We start from the raw sequence: 23,902 nt of genomic DNA, 5'->3' as shown, positions 1-23,902 counted from the left end.
AGGTTGCTGTGAGCTGTGTGACGCCACGGCACTCTACCGAGGGCCATAAAGTGAGACTCTGTCTCTACAAAAAAAAAAAAAAAAAGATGATCAAATGTGTGATGTCTGAATGGAGATGCTGAGTTTGGAGTTTGAGATAGGGATCTGGAGCTCAGAAAATTATTCTTTTTTTTTTTTTGAAGTTAGAAAATTATTCTTGTGCGGAGAAGTTAATCTGGTATTTGAAATCATGGAAGTAGATAAAATTACTTATGAAAAATGTAGGTGTCAAGAAGAATAAGCTTCAAGATGAGAGGGCCAGTAACTGAGCCTTGTGGACTCCAGTGTTGAAAATTTGGGCAAAGAAGTTCCAAAAGAAAGCTGAAAATGCTCTTTCTAGCCAGCGCCAAGCAATGGGCATCTCTCGGGACAACTGGCACAAGCACCGCAGACCGGGGGCAAGAGAAAGCCCTACCACAAGAAGCGGAAGCATGAGTTGGGACGCCCCGCAGCTAACACTAAGACTGGCCTCTGCCGAATACATCAAGTCCATGTTCAGGGAGGTAACAAGAAATACTGTGCTCTGAGGCTGGACGTGGGGAACTTCTCTTGGGGCTCGGAGTGTTGTACTAGGAAAACAAGGATCATTGATGTTGTCTACAATGCATCCAATAATGAGCTGGTTCGTACCAAGCCCTTGGTGAAGAACTGCATTGTGCTTATTGACAGCACACCACACCGACAGCGGTATGAGTCCCATATGCACTGCCCCTGGGCCGCAAGAAAGGAGCCAAGCTGACTCCAGAAGAACAAGAGATTTTAAACAAAAAAACGTTCAAAAAAATTCAGAAGAAATATGATGAAAGGAAACAGAACGCCAAAATAAGCAGTCTTCTGGAGGAGCAGTTCCAGCAGGGCAAGCTTCCTGCATGCATTGCATCAGGACCAGGCCAGGGTGGCCAAGCGGATGGCTATGTGCTAGAAGGCAAAGAGCTGGAGTTCTATCTGAGGAAAATCAAGGCCTGGAAAGGCGAAAAATTCTTCCTCTCGCCTATCCTTTTTTTTTTTTTTGGTCGCCATTGTCATTTTTTAGCTGGCCCTGGGTTTGAACCCGTCAGCCTTCATGCACATGGCTGGCGCCGTACCCACTGTGCTACAGGCAAGAAGCCTTCCTCTTTGCTGTCTTAGTTCATGTAATAAACGTTCATTATTCCAAAAAAAAAAAAAAGAAAGCTGAAAATGTGTGGCCAGAGAAGTAGGAGGAAAATCAGAATTGTGTGTTGTAATGGAAATCCAAGAGAAAAAAAAATTTCCCTATGAAGCTGTCAAATAAGTCATATGTTTTTGAGTGTTCAAGTAAGATGAAAATGAAAAGCAACAATTCAATTAAACAGGAGAAGTTTTTGGAATGAGTTGAGAGGTGAATGGTGTGTGCACAATGATATCTCATCAAATGAAATGAACAACGACGATGGCTGCAGTGCTGTTGGTGCAAATAACCTGACTGTCCCCCAGGACAGCACAGGATAAATTTACTGTGACGTAGTCATACGAGGGAAGACTAAAAAACATTCAGAATAAATGAACTGAAAGTTGAACTAAAAGATGTTCAACTTCACTTGCCACTACCAAAATACAAATTAAGCCCATAAACAGATATCAATACACACAAATTAGAACAGCTAAAACAGGTCGTTGAAAGATGTCTGCGGCCATTCAGAACTTGCGTGTGAGTGCGGGCAAAAAGCTGAAAAAGAATCCAAAGAGGAGGAAATTGGACGCCAGAGCCGAGCTGGAAGACGAGGTCAAAGACGCTTCCGACAGCAAAGGAAGCTGTGGATTGGAAAAGGATTGCTTTTCTTCTGATGATGAAGCAGAGAAGCTGACAATGAGGATGATGTTGAACCCTATAATGAAAATGAAAATACTGCAGAATCCAATGTTGGGACTAATATGGGCTGGGCAAATGCCATGGCTAAAATCCTTAACAAAAAAATTCCTAAAAGTAAACCCACCATTTTGGTCAAAAACAAAGAGCTGGAAAAGGAAAAAGAAAAGTTAAAACAAAAAAGACTAGAGAAAATAAAACAGTGTGATAAGAGGCTGGAGTGGGAAATGATGTGCAGAGTAAAGCCAGATGTTGTCAAAGACAAAGAAACTGAGAGAAATCTCCAGAGAATTGCAGCAAGGGGTGTGGTGCAATTATTTAATGCTGTTCAGAAACATCAAAAAAATGTTGATGAAAAGGTTAAAGAAGCTGGAGGCTCTGTTAGGCGGCGTGCTAAGTTGGTATCAGCTGTTTCCAAGAAAGATTTCCTCAGTGTTTTGAGAGGAATGGATGGAAGTACAAATGAGACGAGTTCAACTAGGAAGAGCTCAAAAGCCAAACAGACTGAAGGGAAATCAGGAGAGGGCCCAAGTTGGACTATCCTACGTGATGATTCCATGATGGGAGCATCTGTGAAAGACTGGGACAAGGAAAGTGATGGGCCAGATGACAGCAGACCAGGATCTGCACGCGACTCTGATACGTAAAGCAATGTAGGAGACAAATTTGCAATCACTTGCTATCTCCTACAAAAAATGTTTCATTCTCTTACAGTTGGGAAGTTATAAGGATACCATTTGAAAGAAAGCCTACAAACTTTTACTAGCTTTGGTAAAGGGAGAATACTTGTCTTCCCCCTTTTCATGTAAATTGTATTAAGATTATATTTTCAATTCTTGTATAGTTTTAAGTATTATTCCACAAAACAATTGTAAAAAAATGTTCTGCTTAACCAGCAAGAGATACGTTTTGCCAGGATCATTACATGTCTACAGATTGGTCATGTCTGTTGATGTGTTGTTTTAGAATGACCATTATCTACAGAAATGCAGTACAATTCATAATTAAAATAAACTTTTTGAAATAAAAAAAAGAATAGCTAAAACAAACAGTGATGATACCAAATGCTGATAAAAATGTAGGAAATCTGAATTGCTTATATATTGCTGTGGGAACATGTAAGGGTACAACTACTCTGGGAAAAAGTTTGACAAGTTTCTTAAAAAACTAAACATACAAACCAACATTTGTATTCTTGGGCACTTATCCCAGAGAAATGAAATTTTAAGTTCATGTATAAACTGCACATGAACATTCGCAGCAGCTTCATTTGAAATAATCCTAACCAAGAAACCACCGAAATGTCCATTAAAACATTGTAAGAAACTATGGTACAGCCATACTGTGGAATAGTTAGCATAAAAAGGAAGAATTTTTTTTTTTTAATTTTCAAAATAATCCATAAAAAAGGGGACAAACTATTGATACGTGCAACAAACAACTTGGATGGATCTCAAGGGCATTATGCTGATTGAAAAAGCCAATGTTAAAAGTATAGATACTGTGTGATTCCATTTACATAGTTTTCTTAAAAATGAAAGTAGCTAAGTAGTTGCCATAGTTTGTAGGGTGTGTGTGTGTGACTATAAGAACGTAGCACAAAGAAGCTTTGGGGTAATCATATAGTTCTGTAAAAAAAAAAAAAAGGCCGGGCGTGGTGGCTCATGCCTGTAGTCCCAGCGCTGTGGGAGGCCGAGGCGGGTGGATTGTCTGAGATCAGAGGTTCAAGACCAGTATGAGCAGTAGTGAGCCAGAGTAAGACCCCGTCTCTACTAACAGCATCAAAAACAGCCAGCACCGCCAGAGGAAGAAGAAAATCAACAAAAAAGGAGTACTTCAAACAAAGAATGAACAAGCAAACTGAAATTAAAAACAAACAAACAAAAATTTAAAAAAAAAATCTTAAAAAAAAAAAAAAAGTGTGCACCCATAGCACAGTGGTAACGGCACCAGCCACATACACTGAGGCTGGTGGGTTTGAACCCGGCCCGGGACAGCTAAACGACAATGACATCTGCAACAGGAAAATAGCCGGTTGCTGGGGCAGAACACCTGTAGTCCCTGCTGTTTGGGAGGCTCAGGCAAGAGAATCACTTGAGCCCAGGAATTTGAGGTTGCTGTGAGCTGTGATGCCTCGGGACACCCTACCCAGGACGACATAGTGAGACTCTGTCTCAAAAATAAAAACAAACAAAAAAACCCAAATAGTTTTGTGTCTTGACTGCAATGATGATACAAACCTACATTTGTGTCTACAATGGCATAGAACTACACACATACATTGTACCAATGTCACTGTTCTGGTTTTTTTTTTTTTTTGGCAGTTTTTGGCCGGGGCTGGGCTTGAACCTGCCACCTCCAGCATATGGAGCCAGCACCCTACTCCTTTGAGCCACAGGTGCCACCCAACTTTTCTGGTTTTTATATTGCTCTATGGTTATATAAAATGTAACTATTGGCAGGGAAAGTAGATGAAGGATACAAAAAGATTTCTCCTTATTATCTTTGCAACTTCCTGTGACACTATAATTCTTTCTTTTTGTTTTTAGAGACACAACGCCTGGCTATTTTTTTGTTGCAGTTTGGCCGGGGCCGGGTTCGAACCCGCCACCCTTGGTATATGGGGCTGGTGCCCTACCCAATGAGCCACAGGCACTGCCCAACACTATAATTATTTCAAAATAAAAAGTCTTTAAAAATATAATGACCCATTAGAAGCAAGTTTGCATATATATGCACACACAAATGTATTTAAGTTATAATATATTTACGTAACATTTTCTTTTTTTTTTTTTTTTTTTTTTTTTGTAGAGACAGAGTCTCACTGTACTGCCCTCAGGTAAAGTGCCGTGGCGTCACACGGCTCACAGCAACCTCTAACTCTTGGGCTTACGCGATTCTCTTGCCTCAGCCTCCCAAGCAGCTGGGACTACAGGCGCCCGCCACAACGCCCGGCTATTTTTTGTTGCAGTTTGGCCGGGGCTGGGTTTGAACCCGCCACCCTCGGCATAAACAAAAAAATCCGCACCACATGTTCATTAGGTCTACATTATTTAGCTGCACCCAAATGAAATTGCTTATGTTATAAGACAAAGTATCAAATATCAAAATTTCGTATAGGGCGGTGCCTGTGGCTCAAAAGGGTAGGGCGCGGGCCCCATATGCCAGAGATGGCGGGTTCAAAACCAGCCCTGGCTAAAAACTACAGAAAAAAAAAACTCACATAAAAAGGCAGTGCCTGTGGCTCAAGGAGTAGGGCGCCGGCCCCATGTACTGGAAGTGGCAGGTTCAAATCCGGCCCCAGCCAAAAACTGCAAAGAAAAATAAATAAATAAAATTTTGTATAGTTAAATCCATTGACAAAGATTAAACACATGTTTATGCCTGCAATCCTAGCACTCAGGGAGGCCAAGGCAGGTGGATTGCTTGAGCTTAGGAGTTCTGAGATCAGCCTGAGTGAGAGCAAGACCTTGTCTCTACTAAAAATAGAGTAACTAGACAGACGTTGTGGTGGGTGTTTGTAGTCTCAGCTACTCAGGAGGCAAAAGGATCTCTTTGAGCTCAAGAGTTTGAGGTTGCTGTGAGCCATGACGCCAAGGCACTCAACCCCAGGGTGGCAAAGTGTGACTTTGTCTCCAAAAAACCAAAACAACAAAAAAAAGGTTAAACACATGCCAGGATGGTAATAATATACATCAGTTTTGGAGTAGTGATGACCTCAGGGAAAGGAGGGAAAAGACATGAAATAAGTCTTTTTTTTTTTTTTTTGAGACAGAGTCTCACTATGTCACCCCTGGTAGAGTGCTGTGGCATCGTAGCTCACAGCAGCCTCAAACTCTTGGGCTCAAGTGATTCTCTTACCTCTGCCTTCCAAGTAGCTGGGACTACAGGCGCCTGCCACAACGCTGGGCTATTTTTTGGTCATTGTTGTTTTTTCAGCTGGCCCAGGCCGGGTTCAAACCCACCAGCCTCAATATAGTGACCGGCGCCCTACTCACTGAGCTAAGGGTGCCACCAACACCTGGCTATTTTTAGAGATGGGGGGTCTCACTCTGGCTCAGGCTGGTCTTGAACCTGTGAGCTCAGGTGATCCTCCCGCACCCGGCTCCCTGGAATAAGACTTTTGGAGGATCAATAACATAATGCATGTGTTAAAAGATTACAATACAGGGCGGCGCCTGTGGCTCAGTCGGTAGGGCGCCGGCCCCATATACCGAGGGTGACGGGTTCAAACCCGGCCCCGGCCAAACTGCAACCAAAAAATAGCCGGGCGTTGTGGCAGGCACCTGTAGTCCCAGCTGCTCGGGAGGCTGAGGCAAGAGAATCGCTTAAGCCCAGGAGTTGGAGGTTGCTGTGAGCTGTGTGAGGCCACGGCACTCTACTGAGGGCCATAAAGTGAGACTCTGTCTCTACAAAAAAAAAAAAAAAGATTACAATACAGTCAAATAAATTCATGTACCTGTCAAAAAAAAACCCCACAAAAATTATAATACAAAGGATATCTGCAAAAATAGCAGAGTAAGGGGACCCACGTGGGGAGATGGGGAAATGATGGGGAAATGGAGTTCAGGGGGAATTTTTGTTTTTTTTTGTTTTTAGGTTGGAAAAGACTATCTCCCATCACAATATTGAAGAAAAGATCCAGTGAGTCATCAAAGTGAGAAAATTGAACAGGCAAGTAGAAAAGACTGGAAGTCATGGTCAGTGACTAGTGAACAAGTGAATATAGGGTGGCGCCTGTGGCTCAGTGGGTAGGGCACCGGTCCCATATACCGAGGGTGGAGCGTTTAAACCCAGCCCCGGCCAAACTGCAACAAAAAAAAAGCCGGGCGTTGTGGCGGGCACCTGTAGTCCCAGCTACTTGGGAGGCTGAGGCAAGAGAATCACTTAAGCCCAGGAGTTTGAGGTTGCTATTAGCTGTGATGCCATGGCACTACCGAGGGCAATCAAGTGAGACTCTGTCTCTAAAAAAAAAAACAAACAAAGAAAAGAAAGAAAGAAAGACTGAATATACAAATATACAATGGCCAAACCATATATGACAACAGAACTCTGATCCACAATCTCTGGAGCAATGTGTCCAGAATGGTTAGGACTTGGTCAATAACTGCCAGATCCTCCTTTTACCTCCACTTTTTTTGCCTCTCCCTTCCAATTCAGAACAAGAGCAAGGCAAATACGCTCCCTAAGTCAATCATATAAGATGCCCCACTTCTAGTTAGCCTGTCTCAAGCTTCCTCATGCCAACAATTTCCAACCAGAGCATCCCTGACGCCTCCTCCTTTGTTAACCATAACGCTTTCCTGTTTACATTTGAGGGTCTGCCAAAAGTGATGGTAACTGATTCCCTTGCGATAGCCAGCTCTGAATAAATAGCCTCTGTTTGTTCTCATTTGGCTAATGTTTATTTCCAGAGTAGAATGACTGAAATTTTGAAGGTAGGCTTGGTATGACCCTTTGAGGAGATGCTGAGGAACTGAGGAAATCTATTTGGAGATGGAGAGGTCAAGAAACTGAAAAGATTGGGGGGCGCCTGTGGCTCAAAGGAATAGGCGCTGGCCCCATAGACCGGAGGTGGCAGGTTCAAAACTGGCCCCAGCCAAAAACTGCAAAAAAAAAAAGGAAAGAAAAAAGAAACTGAAAGGACAATATTTTTGGATGGACTGTTTTTGACTATGCTGAAACTCACAAAGTTGGTTGACCTTGGGAAAAAGAACTGTGGTCAAAAGTGCTAAAATCTTTAATAAGTGCGGGGAAGTAGCTGTAAAACCAACAGCAGTAAGAGATACGAGGGGGTTAGTATTGACTTGGAACTACCTTTTTTTGTTGTTGTTTTTTTGAGAGTCTCACTTTGTCCTCCTGGAATCGAGTGCCTTTGTGTCACAGCCCACAGCAACCTCAAACTCTTGGGCTTAAGAGATCCTTTTGACTTAGCCTCCCAAGTAGCTGGGACTACAGGCACCCAACAATGCCTGGCTTGTTTTTTTTAGAGAAGGGTTCTCTCTCTTGCTCAGGCTGGTCTCCAACTCCTGAGCTCAAGCAATCCACCTGCCTTGGCTTCCCAGAGTGCTAGGATTACAGGTGTGAGCCACTGTTCCTTTATACTTTTTAACAGTATGTTTAATCTTCCCTTAAAGGAATGCCAGGGGCTGAGGAGCAATGGTCTCTGTCCTCAGAGGAGAGGAAGCAGGACAGAACTTAATGAAGGTGACGAGGGAGGGGACAGAGATATTCCTGATGCACCTTGAGGGATGAGTAGGAAACATGAGGAAAGGGTGTTTCATCACTCTAATTTCATTTCTGCACCAAAGCCATACTGTCTTAATTACTGTAGTTTTAGAATAGGTAATGATAGGATAAGTTCCCCCGTTTTTTTCTTCTTTAAATTAGTGGCTATTCTTCTTTAAGACAGAGTCTCCCTCTGTCACCCAGGCTACAGTATAGTGGCCTGATCACAACCCATTGTCACCTCGAACTCCTGGGCTCAAGTGATCCTTCTGTTTTAGCCTCCCAGTTCTCTGGCACTACAGGCATGTCTCATCACATCCAGCAAAAGTTTTAAATTTTTTGTAGATATGGGGTTTCACTATGTTGAAAGGCTTGTTGGCTTTCCTTAACCTTATTTTTTTCTATATCAAGTTTAGAATCAGCTTGTCAAGTTTCATGAAAATCTGTGAGAGGATTTTATTGGGAATGCTTAGAATTTAAACCTTTTTCTTCTTGAACTCATACATCTCTTAAATGTCAATTTTCAAGTTTACCTTTGTGAAGGTAGCCTTTGTGATTTCCTAGACAAGGTTAATGTTCTTTTTTGTTGTTTTGAGACAGAGTCTCTCTTTGTGGCCCTCAGTAGAGTGCCCTGGCGTCAGAGCTCACAGCAACCTCAAACTCTCAGGCTCAAGTGATTCTCTTGCCTCAGCCTCCCAGGTGGCTGGGACTACAGGCGTCTGCTACAATGCCAGGCTATTTGTTTTTAGAGCCAAGGTCTCTCTCTTGCTGAGGTTGATCTTGAACCCAGGAGCTCAGACAATTGACCTGCCTCGGCTTCCCAGAGTGCTAGGAGTACAGGTGTGAGCCACTGTGCCAGCCAAGGTTAATGTTCTTGTTATGTATTTCCACAGCTTCCTGTACTACCCTTCAAATAACACAGATCAGACTTGTAATTCTTTTTTTTTTTTTTTTTTTGAGACAGAGTCTCACTCTGTCACTCTGGGTAGGATGTTGTGGTGTCATTGTAGCTCTCAGCCACCCCACTCTCCTAGGCTCAGGTGATCCTCTTGCCTCAGCCTTCCCAGTGGCTGGGACTACAGGCACCTGACATTATGCCCTGCTACTTTTTCTATTTTTTAGTAGAGATGGGGTCTTGCTCTTGCTCAGGGTGCTGTTGAACTCCTGAGCTCAAGGAATCCACCCATTTCAGCCTCCCAGAGTGCAAGGATTACAGGCATGAGCCACAGAGCCCAGTACAGACTTGTAACTTTGTATTTGTTTATCTTCTAGGCGGAGAATTCACTGGGACCACATCTGTACGGGTCACAATATCTTCCAGCACATAGTCTCAAACAGTTTGTGTTTAAGACATATATAGTTAAATATAAAAATATGTTTTTTGTAAGGGTTGAAGGGCTTAAGGTAGTGATATAAGCCAGTAATATGAAAGAGGGAGAATCTGTGGAACAAGATGGTTGAGGAGGTTGAAAGAGCACTCACTGTAAAGGGATTAGCCTCAGGTAAAGTGAGAAATGCTTTGCTTAACAGGAGAAAGATCAAAGAATGATACAGATATAGTTTAGCAGGTAGGTTAGTGGGTGAGAGTTAACAGAGTTCTCCTGTATTGTTTTCTCCTTTCTTTCTGTCTTCCTTTCGAGACTGAGTCTCACTATGTTGCCCTGGGTAGAGTGTCTGGCATCATAGCTCCAGCAACCCCAAATTCTTGGGCTCAAGTGATCCTCTTGCCTCAGCCTGTCGGGTAGCTGGGACTACACGCGTCCGCCACAATGCCCAGCTATTTTTAGAGACGGGGTCTTGCTCTGGCTCAGGTTGGTCTTGAACGCCTGAGCTCAGGCAATCCACCTGCCTTGGCCTCTGAGAGTGCTAGGATTACAGGCATGAACCACTGTGCCTGGCCTTTTCTCTTTACTTTCAGAAGGAAGAGATCAGGGACTCTGGTACTGGTCTGGGGAGGCAGTAGGGTTGGTGGTATGGGGAAAATAGAGAAGGTTTTTGAAGAATGGGTGTGTCAATAGAAGAAGGGAACCAAAGAATTTCTGGGGGGTGTCAAGCATCCACTGGAGGTCAGAGCCCATGAATTCACATAGTACTAATCACACCAATCAGTACAGTATGATGCTTTCCAGGTGTGCACAGTAGCATAGGTACTTCTATAGCTTGTACAGATAATACAAACTGTTGGATTGATACAGGGCTGGGATTTTTTTTCTTTCTTCTATTTTTAGAGAGTCTCACTCTGTTGCCATGGGTAGAGTACGGTGGCATCATAGCTCGAAGTAACCTCAGTCTCTCTTGCTCAGGCTGGTCTTGAACTCCTAGACCTCAGGTGGTTCACCTGCCTTGGCCTCCCAAAGTGCTAGGATTACAGGTGTGAGCCTGGCCGGGGGTGGGATTTTTGCCAGATTGGTGCAATAGAAGACAGTTGAAACAGGGAGTCCAGAACATTGGTAAAAGGTGATAGATAAAATAAACTGCAGAGAATTTTATTCTGCGGAATTGGGGAAGCCGTGTGTTTTAGTCAAAGCAGTCTGAGCCAGAGACAAATTACCTCTCAGTGCTTATCAGTGGGTGGAAGAGGAAAAGAATGGAGCAGATCCAAGGGGAGACCAGAGGGAAGAGGAAGAGTCAGCCCATGCGTGGACAGGGTGGGGGAGGGAGAGACAGACAGACTGAGAGGGTGTTTGCTGTGGCTGGTGACAGCTTTGTGTTTTCTGGTTTCCTTGCTATGTTTCCAAAATCATTTTCATTTCTTTTCTTTTTTTTTTAGAGACAGACTCTCACTTTGTCACCTTCGGTAGAGTGCTGTGGCGTCACAGCTCACAGCAAACTCCAACTCCTGGGCTTAGGCGATTCTCTTGCCTCAGCTTCCTGAGTAGCTGAGACTATAGGCACCCGCCACAACAGCCGGCTATTTTTTTTTGTTGCAATTTGGCTGGAGCTGGATTCACACCCACCACCCCTGGTGCCCTACTCACTGAGCCACAGGTGCTGCTCATGTTTCCAACAATTTCAACTCATGAGTTCAAGAGGTTCCTCTGTATCTTTAGAGTGAATTTTCTTTTTTGGCTGAAGGGAATTGGAGCAGTTTTTGTTTCAAAATAGTCTTTTTCTTTTTTTTTTGAGACAGTCTCACTGTCGCCCTGGGTAGAGTGCCCTGGTGTCATAGCTCACAGCAACCTCAAACTCTTAGGTTTGAGCAATCCTCTTGTTTCAGCCTCCCAAGCAGCTAGGACTACAGGCACCCACCACAACGCCTGACTAGTTTTTTTTATTTTTAATAAAGACAGGGTCTCGGGCGGCGCCTGTGGCTCAGTGAGTAGGGCGCCGGCCCCATATACCAAAGGTGGTGGGTTCAAACCCAGCCCCTGCCAAATTGCAACAAAAAAATAGCTGGGCGTTGTGACAGGCGCCTGTAGTCCCAGCTACTTGGGAGGCTGAGGCAAGAGAATTGCCTAAAACCCAGGAGTTGGAGGTTGCTGTGAGCTGTGATGCCACAGCACTCTACCGAAGGTGATAAAGTGAAACTCTGTCTCTAAAAAAAAAAAAAAAGACAGGGTCTCACTCTTGTCAGGCTGGTCTGGAATGCCTGAGCTCAAGCAATCCACCCACCTCAGCCTCCCAGAGTGCTCGGATTACAGGCGTGAGCCACCACATCTGACCTCAAAATAGTCTTAACCAAGAAAAGAAAGTGTAATATAGACTCTCGTACTTTTCATACTATATTTTTGTCTTGTTTGGGGATAGGGTGATGTAGAGCCAAAGTTAATCCGTTTTCAAACATTTAGAGTATTTGTATTGAAGTCACCTGATAGCCGTATTGCATAAGGCTCAGTGTTCTGGTTTAGGACTTTCCAGCCCCCGGGGCTTGGGATCACTGACAGGTTTTGCAAAGATTACTGTATCCTTGGACCTCGCTAACCTTGCTCAGAAGTTCTAGGACTTCATGCTTGGAGCTGCTGGGGTAGGAGGGCACCTTTTGGCACTGGCTGAAGAACTGGTCCTAGAAGAAAGGGAACACGAGCCCACCGTTGTTAGTGACTTTGAGGATGTTTCCCTACTTGTTTCCTATTGCACACTGAGTCAGGTCTCTCTTGAGGCAGGTCACCTTGCTCCTGTCAAGGGGAGAACAGGCAGTAATAGATACTCAGGGATCACAGTATTAATCACCTTTGTGTCTTTCTTCTCAAAGTCACCAGGTACAGACTTATCAAAACATCTACCTTCTGGCCTAGTGTAGAACTCTATGCCTATAATCTCAGAGGTGGGACAATCATTTGAGCTCTGGAGTTTGAGACCAAACCAAAAAGGTAGATCTTTTCTACTAAAACTAGAAAAATTAGCCAGGGATTGTGGTGCAAGCCTGTAGTCCCAGCTACTCGGGAGGCTGAGACAGGATCACTTGAACCCAGGAGTTTGTGAGCATGGCTGAGACCATGGTACGCTAGCCTGGGCAACAGAGTCTCAAAAAAAAAACAAAAAACCCAAACCAAACCAACCAAACCCCACCCCCCCAAAAAAAAAAACCTCACAAAGAGGGGTTTCTCTATTTTATTGTAGAGACAGGGTCTCACTTTTACTCAGGCTGGTCTCTAACTCCTGGCCTCAAGCACTGCTTCCATCCCAGCCTCCCAAAGTGTTACGATTACAGAAACAAGCCACTGCATCTAGCCTGATGACTTTTTCCTGATGGTACTCTTTTATTTTGATGGAGTGCATTTTCCAGCATCATCCTGAGAAAGGGTGCAAAAAAATGAAATGTTTTGATTCTATACATGTCTAAGTTAAAAACCATTTTTAACTCGGGAGGCTGAGGCAAGAGGGTCACTGAAACCCAGGAGTTTGAGGTTGCTGTGAGATGTTACACCATGGACCTCTAACCAGGGTGACAAAATGAGACTGTGTTTCAAAAAAAAAAAAAAAAAAATCACTTTTAATCCTCAATTTTATGGACACTAATTGTCTTCTAGCATCCAATGTCTTTTTTTTTTTTTTTTTTTGCAGTTCTTGGCCGGGGCTGGGTTTGAACCCACCACTTCCGGTATATGGGGCTGGTGCCCTACTCCTTTGAGCCATAGGCGCCGCCCCTAGCATCCAATGTTTTGAGAAATTTAATACTATTCTATTTCCCTTCCTCTGTATGTGGTCTTTTTTATTTCTTCAAAAATTTCTAGAATTAGGCCAGGCACGGTGGCTCACGCCTGTAATCCTAGCACTTGGCTGAGGCGGGTGGATTGCCTGAGCTCATAGGTTCAAGACCAGCCTGAGCCAGAGCAAGACTTTGTCTCTACTAAAAAGCCTTGTGGTGGGCGCCTGTAGTCTCAACTACCTGGGAGGTAGAGGCAAGAGAATCACTTGTGCCCAAGAGTTTGAGTTTGCTGTGAGCTATGATGCTACATCACTCTATCAAGGGTCTCTACAAAGTGAGACTGTCTCAAAAAAAAAAAAAAAGAAAGAAAACTTCTAGAATTATTTCTTTTTTTCTGGTGGTCAGAAATTTCAAGTTGTCCTGGTCTTGATGTTTTTCTCATTTATTATATTGGGTACTCAATATGTTCTTTAAAACTGGAGATCTGGCTTTCATTTCTGAGAAGTATTCTTGTGCTATTTCTTTCTTTTTTTTTTTGAGATAGAGTCTCAAGCTGTAACCCTGGGTAGAATGCCTTGGCGTCACAGCTCACAGCAACCTCCAGCTCAGGCTCAGGCGATCCTCTTGCCTCAGTTTTTCTATTTTTAGTAGAGATATGGTGTCGCTTTTGCTCAGGCTGTTCTTGAACTCGTGAGCTCAAGCTATCCACCCACCTCGGCCTCCCAGAGCACTAGGATTACAGGCGTGAGCCACGGCACCCCGGCTCTTGTGCTATTTCTTTCATAGTTTTGTTCCTATTTGCCTCTCTTTTGGGAACTCTTTTAGTTAGATATTGAACCTCCTGGACTGATCCTTTAATTTTCTTAACTTTTTAACTTTCTCCCCCTTTTTAATTTCCAAAGGCACTTCCTGTTCTCTGATGTTTCTAAGTCCTTCTCTCTCTTTCTCCTCTTTTTCCTTGTTTCCTTCTCTTTTTTCCTTTCTTCCCTACTTTCTTCCTTCTTTCCTCCCTTCCTTCTTCTCTTGTTCAGAGGATTTGAGTCATATTTTGTGGTGTAAAATCTCCTCCCCCTGAGAGTATTTCCATTTTGAAATTTTCTTCTATTGCTTGTACTGTCTCTGTTTCCTCTGAGTCCTCTTTTCCTCCTATGGTTTATTTGTTTTGGTCTCTGTCTTTACTGTTGGAAGCTTTCCTTGAAGGTCTGGTGATCTTTGGATGTTTGGTCAGATTTTGACTGAATTGCTACAAAGCTGACTGGAAGCTCTGTGTGAGTGGGGAGGTCTTGTCAGCTTGTAGCTTATTTTTAGATAGGGGAGATACTCAGCCAGCTTTTGTGTGTGGGTGGGTGTAGTCCCCCAAATGTCAGTACGTGTAGGTATGTTCTCTGTAGCAATTTCGTTTATCTACAAAAAGAGCCTCTACTCTGGCCTGGAAGTGTGGGCCTGGCTGTTGGTGCTGTAATGCTGGGTGAGGAAAGGGACAAAGGGTTCTGGCAATTCAGTATTTAGTGTTTGGGCCGTCCTCTCTCTCTCTTTTTTTTTTTTTTAAATGGAACGCTTCATGAATTTGCGTGTCATCCTTGCGCAGGGGCCATGCAAATCTTCTCTGTATCGTTCCAATTTTAGTATATGTGCTGCCGAAGCGAGCACTCTCTCTCTTTTTTTGAGACAGATTCTCACTTTGTCACAGCAACTTCAATCTCTTGGGCTAAAGTGATCCTCTTGCCTCAGCCTCCAGAGTAGATGGACTACAGGCACCCACCATAATGCCTAGATATATATATATATATATTTTTTTTTTTTTTTTTAGAGACAGAGTCTCACTTTGTTGCCCTTGGTAGAGTGCTGTGGCGTCACAGCTCACAGCAACCTCCAGCTCCAGGGCTTAGGCGATTCTCTTGTCTCAGCCTCCCGAGTAGCTGGGACTACAGGTGCCTGCCACAATGCCCAGCTATTTTTTGTTGCAGTTTGGCCAGGGTCAGGTTTGAACCCGCCACCCTCAGTATATGGGGCCGGCACCCTACTCACTGAGCCACAGGTGCCACCCTGCCTGGCTCTTTTATTTTATTTTTTTTGTAGAGACAGAGTCTCACTTTATCGCCCTCGGTTGAGTGCCAAGACATCACACAGCTCACAGCAACCTCCAACTCCTGGGCTGAAGCGATTCTCTTGCCTCAGCCTCCCAAGTAGCTGGGACTACAGGCGCCCGCCACAACGCCCGGCTATTTTTTGGTTTGCAGTTCAGCAGGGGCGGGTTTGAACCCGCCACCCTCCGTATATGGGGCTGGCGCCTTACCGACTGAGCCACAGGCTCCGCCCTACTTTTTTGTTTGTTTTTAAGAGATGTGGTCTCACTCTTGCTCAGGCTGGTCTCAAGCTGTGAGCTCAAGCAATTCATCCACCTCCGTCTCCCAGAGTGCTAGGATTACAGGCATGAGCCACCGGCCTGGCTATTCTCTCTTTTTTCGAGTAGCAAGTACTCTCAAAAGTGTGTAAGCTTTCACTGAATCTTCACTCTCCCCCTTCCTCCTGGTGTTCTTTCTTTCTTTCTTTTTTTTTTTTTAGAGACAGAGTCTCACTTTATCGCCCTCAGTAGAGTGCTGTAGCATCACAGCTCACAGCAACCTCCAGCTCTTGGGCTTAGGTGATTCTCTTGCCTCAGCCTCCCAAGTAGCTGGGACTACAGGTGCCTGCCACAACGCCTGGCTATCTTTTTGTTGTTGTTGCAGTTTGGCTGGGGCTGGGTTTGAACCCGCTACCTTCGGTATATGGGGTCAGCGCCCTACTCACTGAGCCACAGGGGCAGCCCTTTTTTTTTTTTTTGATACAGAGTCTCACTTTGTTGCTCTCCGTTGAGTGCTATGGGTCATAACTCACAGCAACCTCAAACTCCTGGGCTTAAGTGATCCTCTTGTCTCAGCCTCCCAAGTAGCTAGGACTATAGGCATCTGCCACAATGCCTGGCTTTTTTTTTTGTTTTTTTAGAGACAAGGTCTCTCTTTGGTTCAGTCTGGTCTTGAACTCAAGCTCAAGACAATCCACCCTCCTTGGCCTCCCAGAGTGCTAGGATTATAGGCGTGAGCCACCGCGCCCAGCCTCCCTTCTGGTGTTCTGAAGCATCTCAAGTTGTTTCTCTCAGATGAAGTACCTGTGGGAGTTGGGGGAGGATGATTATCTGACTTGTGGGGATTGCGGAGCTGGCTGCCGTCAGTCTTCACACTCCCCTCACTGGCTTCAGTGCCCCATTCCTACCACAGTACCAGACTTCAATCTTGAGTCTTTCCAGGCTGAGTTCTCTTCCTTCTTGTGAGTATTCTCCAACTTTTGGCAAATTTCCTCTGTTCTTCTAATTTATTTTTATTAATTCATTATATATATGTCAGAGACAGCATCTCACTCGTCACCCAGGCTGGAGGCAGTGGCACCATCATAGCTCAGTGTAACTCTGTGACTTCAAACTGCTGGGCTCAAGCACTCCTCCTACCTGGCCTACCAAGTAGTTGGGACTATAGGGGTGCACCACCATGCCTGGCCATATTGTGCTAATTTAGTTACCATGCCTCCATCTGCTTTTTGTCTTCATGTGTAGTGGGTTAGGGAAAATAGATGTTTTCTAGTTTTATGGAAGATGGGGGTCTGGGTTTCTGTTTCTTGTTCTGATTATGTTTTGGAGAGACCCTTCCTTCCTTCCTTCCTTTTGATAGAGTCTCACTTTGTTGCCCTTGGTAAGTACTGTGGTGTCACAGTTCACAGCAACCTCAAACTCTTGGGCTTAAGCGATTCTCTTGCCTCAGTCCTACAGGCGCCCATCATCAATGCATGGCTATTTTTTTTTGAGCTGAGCTCTCACTCTGTCTCAGGCTGGTCTTGAACTCCTGAGCTCAAGTAATCCACCCACTTTGGCCTTCCCGAGTGCTAGGATTACAGGCGCGAGAGATTTTCTTTCTTCTTTTCTTTTCTTTCTTTCTTTTTTTTGAGACAGAGCCTCAAGCTGTCGCCGTGGATAGAGTGCCATGGCATCACAGCTCACAGCAACCCCCAACTCCTGGGCTTAAGTGATTCTCTTGCCTTAGCCTCCCAAGTAGCTGGGAATACAGGCGCCTGCCACAGGACCCATCTATTTTTGGTTGTAGTTGTCATTGTTGTTTGGTAGGCCCGGGCTGGATTCGAACCCGCCAGCTCTGGTGTATGTGGCTGGCACCTTAGCCGCTTGAACTATAGGCGCCAAGCTGGCCCAAGAGATTTTCAAAAGAAAAGTTAGAAGGTAACTGCTCAGCCATCTAAATCCTGGAAATTGTGGAAGTGACAGCCTAGCATTTGCCTTGATCATCACTATCCAAACTTATTTCAAAAAAAATACACTGTTCTGAAAGCAGTTCTTTTGCCCATACTTTTTGCTTAGTGAGGGTGCCAAGCATGCTGTGCATAGCCATATTGGAGCCTGAGGCAAAAGAAAAAATTAGTAATTCTGATCCAATTTTTATTTAAAATTTTCATATTTCATTCATCATGGGCTTTTTTTAGGTACCAATTTTGATTTTTAAACAATATTAGATTAAAATGTTGTTTATCTTAATTACTGAGTGTTTTGGTACCCATTACATTTCACACCCCACTTGAGTGACTGACTGACTTCAGTCTAATTCTGGCCCTGGGTGGTATCATTTTCTTCTTTAGCTAACCCTGTCTCACTCTGCAAGCCACTACAAATAAGCAAGCCATCTAAGTCAAACAGCCTGCTTATTATGCAAACTTGCGGCTTCAAGATAAAGCCCTCAGTCACCCTTCCAATCAGTGAACCTTCCTGAGACTTGCTACATAGCTATTCCTAAGTTCTCTCCTCTGTTCCTGGCAAGATTTGGTCTTAGGGAGGAAATAGAGGATGGGTCAAAGTGAGTGCTACCAGTATGATTGAGAAGCCTGATCTTTGCTTATGCATGGTACAAAATGTAAAAGGAATGATATGGTTGGTACTGCTAGCTCTACAGCTTTTCTTTCTTTCTTTTCTTTTGAGACAGAGCCTCTCAAGCTGTTGCCCTGGGTAGAGTGCTGTGACATCATAGCTCACAGCAACCTCCAACTCCTGGGCTCAAGCGATTCTCCTGCCTCCGCCTCCCAAGTAGCTGGGACTACAGGCGCCCGCCATAACCCCCCACCCGCTATTTTTTTGGTTGCAGCAGTCGTTGTTTGGCGGGCCTGGGCTAGATTTGAACCAGCTCAGGTGTATGTGGCTGGTGCCTTAGCCACTTGAGCCACAGGCACTGGGCCTCTACACCTTTTCTTGCTAAGATAATGGGACATCAACAGAATCAGAAGCATTTCCTCTAAATTCATTTGGTGTTAATTTTTCTGATAAAAACCTTGAGATGAGGCAGCACCCAAAGCTCAATGGGTAGGGTGCTGGCCACATACATTGAGTCTGGCGGGTTCGAATCCAGTACAGCCAGCTAAACAACAACGACAACTGCAACAAAAAATAGCCAGGCATTGTGGTGGGCACCAGTAGTCCCAGCTATTTGGGAGGCTGAGGCAAGAGAATCGCTTAAGCCCAAGAATTTGATGTGGCTGTGAGCTGTGATGCTACAGCACTCTACCAAGAGTGACATGGTGAGACTATGTCTCAAAGAAAACCCCCCAAATTAAAAAAAAAAAAAAAGCCTCCCAAAAAAACCTTGAGATGAGACTCAGCGTCCATAGCTCACTGAGTAGAGTTCCAGCCACATACACCAAGGCTGGCAAGTTCGAGCCTGGCCTGGGCCTGCTAAACAGCAATGACAACTGCAACCAAAAAATGGCCAGGCATTGTGGTGGGCACCTGTAGTCCCAGCTACTTGGGAAACTGAGCAAAAGAATGGCTTAACCCCAAGAGTTAGAGGTTGCTGTGAGCTGTGATGCTACAGCACTCTAATGAGGGTGACATAGTGAGACTCTGTCTCAAAAAAAACCAAAAAAACAACTTGAATAGTCAGTAGTCTCCTCTTATCCATGGTTCTACTTTCTTTCTTTTTTTTTTTTTTTTTTTTGCAGTTTTTGGCTGGGACCGGGTTTGAACCGGCCACCCCCGGAATATGGGGCCAGGGCCCTACTCCTTGAGCCACAGGCACCACCCCATGGTTCTACTTTCTGTGGTTTTAGTCACCTGTGGTCAGTTTCAGTCCAAAAATAGATGAATACAGTACGGTAAAGTATTTGAGCTGATCCAAAGGTGGTGAGTTAACTCAAGTGATAGCTGACAAGTCAGTTACAGATTATTCTATTCTTTCTTTCCTTCTCACTACTGTCCTTGATTAGTCTTAAAAAGCTGACATAAAATAAAAAAAGATATGTCGAGAGGCCACATGTGCATAATTTTTATTACAATGTATTGCTGGAATTGTTCTGCTTTATTGTTATGGTTGTAAATCACTTATAGTGCCTAATTTGCAAACTAAACTTTATCATAGGTACGTATGTATAGGAAAAAACTTATGGGGCTGGCAACTATTTGGAGTTTCAGGCATCCACTTAGGGGCTTGGATTGTATCTTATACAGATAAGCGGGGAGTATTGTACTTTACTGAACTGTTCACTTAAAAATAGTTGAGGTAAAAAAATAGTTGAGAGAGTGAATTTTGTTTCTTCCCACAGTAATTTTAAAAAAGCCAGTTGACTCTTAGTTACCTTTGTTGCATAAAAAATGACCACACACACATGTGGTGGGCGCCTGTAATCCCAGCTACTCGGGGAGGCAAGAGAATCACGTAAGCCCAAGAGTTAGAGGTTGCTGTGAGCCGTGTGACACCATGGCACTCTACCTGAGGGCGGTACAGTGAGACTGTCTCTACAAAAAAAAAAAAAAAAAATTGTGAAAAAAAAAAAATGACCACACACAACACACACACACATTTATTATCTGACAGCTTCCATGCGTCAGGAGACTTCTGCCTGTCTCCCCAGCCTGAAATTAAGGTGTTGGCTAGGGATCTCATCTGAGGCTCGAGGTCCCTTTTTTTTTTTTTTTTGTAGAGACAGAGTCTCACTTTATGGCCCTCGGTAGAGTGCCATGGCGTCACACAGCTCACAGCAACCTCCAACTCATGGGCTTAAGCGATTCTCTTGCCTCAGCCTCCCAAGTAGCTGGGACTACAGGTGCCTGCCACAACGCCCGGCTATTTTTTTGTTGCAGTTTGGCCGGGGCTGGGCTTTAACCCGCCACCCTCGGTATATGGGGCCAGCGCCCTGCTCACTGAGCCACAGGCGCCGCCCATTGAGGTCCTTTTTTAAGCCCACTGTGGTTATTGGTAGGATTCAATTCCTTGTGGTTGTGTTACTGAGGTTCCCATTTCTTGGCTGGCCCTCGACTAAGGACCTCTCTCAGCATGTCCAGACACCCCAGCTCCTTATACACAGCACCTTCATAGCCTCCTTCATCTTCAAGGCCAGCAGGAAAGTATTTCTCTGATGCTTTACCCTCTCTGAAACAAACCAAAATAATTTACCTTTTGAGTAACTCAAAGTCAACTTACTGGTCAATGATGTAATGATGGGAATGATACTCCATCACACTCAAAGGGAGAGGACAAGATATATACACATACAGACAGCAGGAGTTTCTGGGCAATCTTAGAATTCTGCTTACTAAAATTTTTGCTGAAAATCCATGAAATGCCTTGCAGGACTTATGACATTAGATGGCATTGGAGTGGGAAAAAATAATTGTACGAGGGTGTGTCTTTTTAATTAGACATAATGAGAATAAAATAGTTTATTCCTGGGTTTTTTTTTTTTTTTGGTTGCAGTTTTTGGCTGCAGCCGGGTTTGAACCCACTGTCTCCAGCACATGGGGCCAGTACCCTACTCTTTGAGTCACAGGTGCCACCTTTTTTTTTTTTTTTGAGACAGAGTCTCACTGCGTTGCCTTCAGTAGAGTGCCAGGGTGTCACAGCTCACACAGCAACCTCAAACTCTTGGGCTTAAGCAAATTTTTTTTTTTTTTTTGAGGCAGAGTCTTACTTTATTGCCTTTGGTAGAGTGCCGTGGCGTCACAGGTCACCGCAACATCCAGCTCTTGGGCTTAGGTGATTCTCTTGCCTCAGCCTGCCACAACACTCGGCTATTTTTTGTTGCAGTTTGACCAGGGCAGGGTTTGAACCCACCACCCTTGGTATATGGGGCCGGCGCTCTACTCACTGAGCCACGGGCGCTGCCCAGCTAATTTTTTTTTTTTTTTTGGTAGTTGTCATTATTGTTTAGCAGGCCCTGGCAGAATTTGAACCTGCCAGCCCCAGTATATGTGGCTGGTGCCCTAACCACTGTGCTACAGGCCCCAAGCCAGTGTATTACAGTTTTGATGGGAGACAAATAAAAGAAGGAAGTTGGTTTGGCCTACTTCAGAATTATGTGTCATTTTACTTATTTAGTCCCATTTCAAGATGGGACAGAGTATCCCAAAAGTTGCCCCTAAAGTTATCATATCTATGGAAAATGGGAGGCTCGGCCTGTGGCTCAAGTGGCTAAGGCGCCAGCCACATACACCTGAGCTGGTGGGTTTGAATCCGCCCCAGGCCCACCAAACAACAATGATGGCTGCAACCAAAAAATAGCTGGGCGTTGTGGCGGGCACCTGTAGTCTCAGCTACTTGGGAGACAGAGGCAAGAGACTCGCTTGAGCCCAGGAGCTGGAGGTTGCTGTGAGCTGTGATGCCACGGCACTCTACCAAGGGACAGCTTGAGGCTCTCTCTGTCTCAAAAAAAAAAAAAAAAAAGAAAATGGGAAATTGTGTTTACAAAATATTCTGTAAGGGTAAACCCCAGAGGGAGGTTCTGCCTACCCGAGGCTGCTGCTGTGCGGAGACCGCCGGGTGAAGCCACTGTCATCATGTCTAACCAGGAGGCAAAACCTTCAACCGAAGACTTGGGGGATAAGAAGGAAGAAGAATACATTAAACTCAAAGTCATTGGACAGGATAGCAGTGAGACTCACTTCAAAGTGAAAATGACAGCACATCTCAAGAAACTCAAAGAATCATATGGTCAAAGACAGGGAGTTCCAATGAATTCACTCAGGTTTCTCTTTGAAGGACAGAGAATTGCTGATAATCATACTCCAAAAGAACTGGGAATGGAGGAAGAAGATGTGATTGAAGTTTATCAGGAACAAAAGGAGGGTCATTCAACAGTTTAGATATATATATGTTTTCTTTTCCCTCAATCCGTTTTTATTTTTTAAAAATAGTTCTTTTGTAATGTGGTGTTCAAAACAATTGAAAACTGGCACCTTATTTCTTTAAGACATCTGGTAATTTGAATTCTCGTGCTCATTACTCATTATTGTTTGTTTTCATTGTGCTGATTTTTGGTGATCACGCCTCAGTCCCCTTCCTATTGCCCACTCCTTTTAAAAAATTATATGTGTGCACAGAGAGGCCACCGTTTTCTGGACTGTGCATTTTCAGGTTTGTGGTGATAAATAAGATCAATCAGGGCAGCACCTGTGGCTCAAAGGAGTAGGGCGCCAGCCCCATATGCAGGAGGTGGCGGGTTCAAGCCCAGCCCCAGCTAAAAACTGTAAAAAAAAAAAAGATCAATCAATGCAAGAAGTTTTCAGAATGACTTTCCATTTGACCCTGAAATTCTAGCATGTGATTGCTTCACTCCTGGACTGTGACTTTCAGTGGGAGATGGAAGTTTTTCAGAGAACTGAACTGTAGAAAAATGACCTTTCCTTAACTTCAACCCAAATCTAAGGGTTTGGGCCAAAAGAAAAGGAATATCAAGTTGGAGTCAAGATTACAGATAAGGTGAGAATAATGACTAACTCCAAAGATGGCTTCATTGAAGAGAAGGCATTTTAAGATTTTTTACAAATCTTGTTGGAAGATCCAAGAAAAGTTCAAATTTTCATTAGCAAATAATAAAGTTATTCAAAAGTGTATAGAACAACAAAATATTCTGTAGGTGTTGATCACTTTTTTATAAAATTTTATAATCAATGTTTTGTAAATAAAGGCACATTTAGCTACAATTTTTCATTTTTCTGACGTATGGTGACTTTAGGGGCGACTTTTGGGACACCCTGTATTTTATTTTATTTTTTAATTTATTATATATATATTTTTTGAGACAGAGCCTCAAGCTGTCGCCCTGAGTAGAGTGCTGTGGCATCACAGCTCACAGCAACTTCCAACTCTTGGGCTTAAGCGATTCTCTTGCCTCAGCCTCCCAAGTAGCTGGGACCACAGGCACCCGCCACAACGCCCGGCTATTTTTTGGTTGCAATTGTCATTGTTGTTTGGCAAGTCTGGGCCGGATTTGAACCTGCCTGCTCAGGTGTATGTGGCTGGTGCCTTAGCCACTTGAGCCACAGGCGCCGAGCCAACACCCTCTATTTTAAATGTTTTCTTTGAGCAGAGAAACACTGCTTTTAAACTCTTTTTTTTTTTTTGTAGAGACAGTCTCACTGTACTGCCCTCAGTAGAGTGCCGTGTGACACTCACAGCAACCTCCAGCTCTTGGGCTTATGTGATTCTCTTGCCTCAGCCTCCTGAGCAGCTGGGACTACAGGTGCCAGCCACAACGCCCAGCTATTTTTTTTTTGTTGCAGTTCGGCCGGGGCTGGGTTTGAACCCACCAACCTCAGTATATGGGGCCGGCGCCCTACTCACTGAGCCACAGGCGCCGTCCCGCTTTTAAACTCTTTTAATGGCTTCTTTTCCCTTGGATTAAGATTTCAGATGTTA

The 23,902-nt window shown here is 44.2% G+C and overlaps 2 protein-coding genes, 1 non-coding gene and 2 pseudogenes across 3 annotated transcripts in view; 3 read left to right on the top strand and 2 right to left on the bottom strand.

Annotated features, from left to right (window-relative positions):
- Nucleotides 1-392: 392 nt before the first annotated feature.
- LOC128575801 (40S ribosomal protein S8-like) lies at nucleotides 393-1,520 on the top strand (annotated as a pseudogene).
- Nucleotides 1,521-1,681: 161 nt separating this feature from the next.
- Nucleotides 1,682-2,514, top strand: LOC128576125 (RRP15-like protein; annotated as a pseudogene).
- A 12,213-nt stretch (nucleotides 2,515-14,727) lies between these two features.
- LOC128576188 (U6 spliceosomal RNA) lies at nucleotides 14,728-14,834 on the bottom strand. The gene has a single exon (XR_008377293.1). It is a non-coding gene; the product is annotated as a U6 spliceosomal RNA (small nuclear RNA).
- A 5,641-nt stretch (nucleotides 14,835-20,475) lies between these two features.
- Nucleotides 20,476-23,902, bottom strand: part of LOC128575799 (translation initiation factor IF-2-like) — a 35,411-nt gene continuing 31,984 nt past the window's right edge. Inside the window, exons 3-4 of the mRNA XM_053577448.1 lie at nucleotides 21,995-22,076; nucleotides 20,476-20,638 (exon numbers count right to left, since the gene is read on the bottom strand). The gene's annotated coding sequence lies outside the window, so the exon portion shown is untranslated. The remainder of the gene's footprint in view (nucleotides 20,639-21,994; nucleotides 22,077-23,902) is intronic.
- Nucleotides 22,042-22,347, top strand: LOC128576131 (small ubiquitin-related modifier 1-like). Its single transcript, XM_053578170.1, has one exon. It carries the CDS (start codon nucleotides 22,042-22,044, stop codon nucleotides 22,345-22,347), a length of 306 nt encoding a protein of 101 aa, XP_053434145.1.

The sequence above is a fragment of the Nycticebus coucang genome, chromosome 23 (assembly GCF_027406575.1).
Source record: "Nycticebus coucang isolate mNycCou1 chromosome 23, mNycCou1.pri, whole genome shotgun sequence".
Classification (NCBI taxonomy): Eukaryota; Metazoa; Chordata; class Mammalia; order Primates; family Lorisidae; genus Nycticebus; species Nycticebus coucang.
This window is presented reverse-complemented; position numbering and strand designations above follow the sequence as displayed.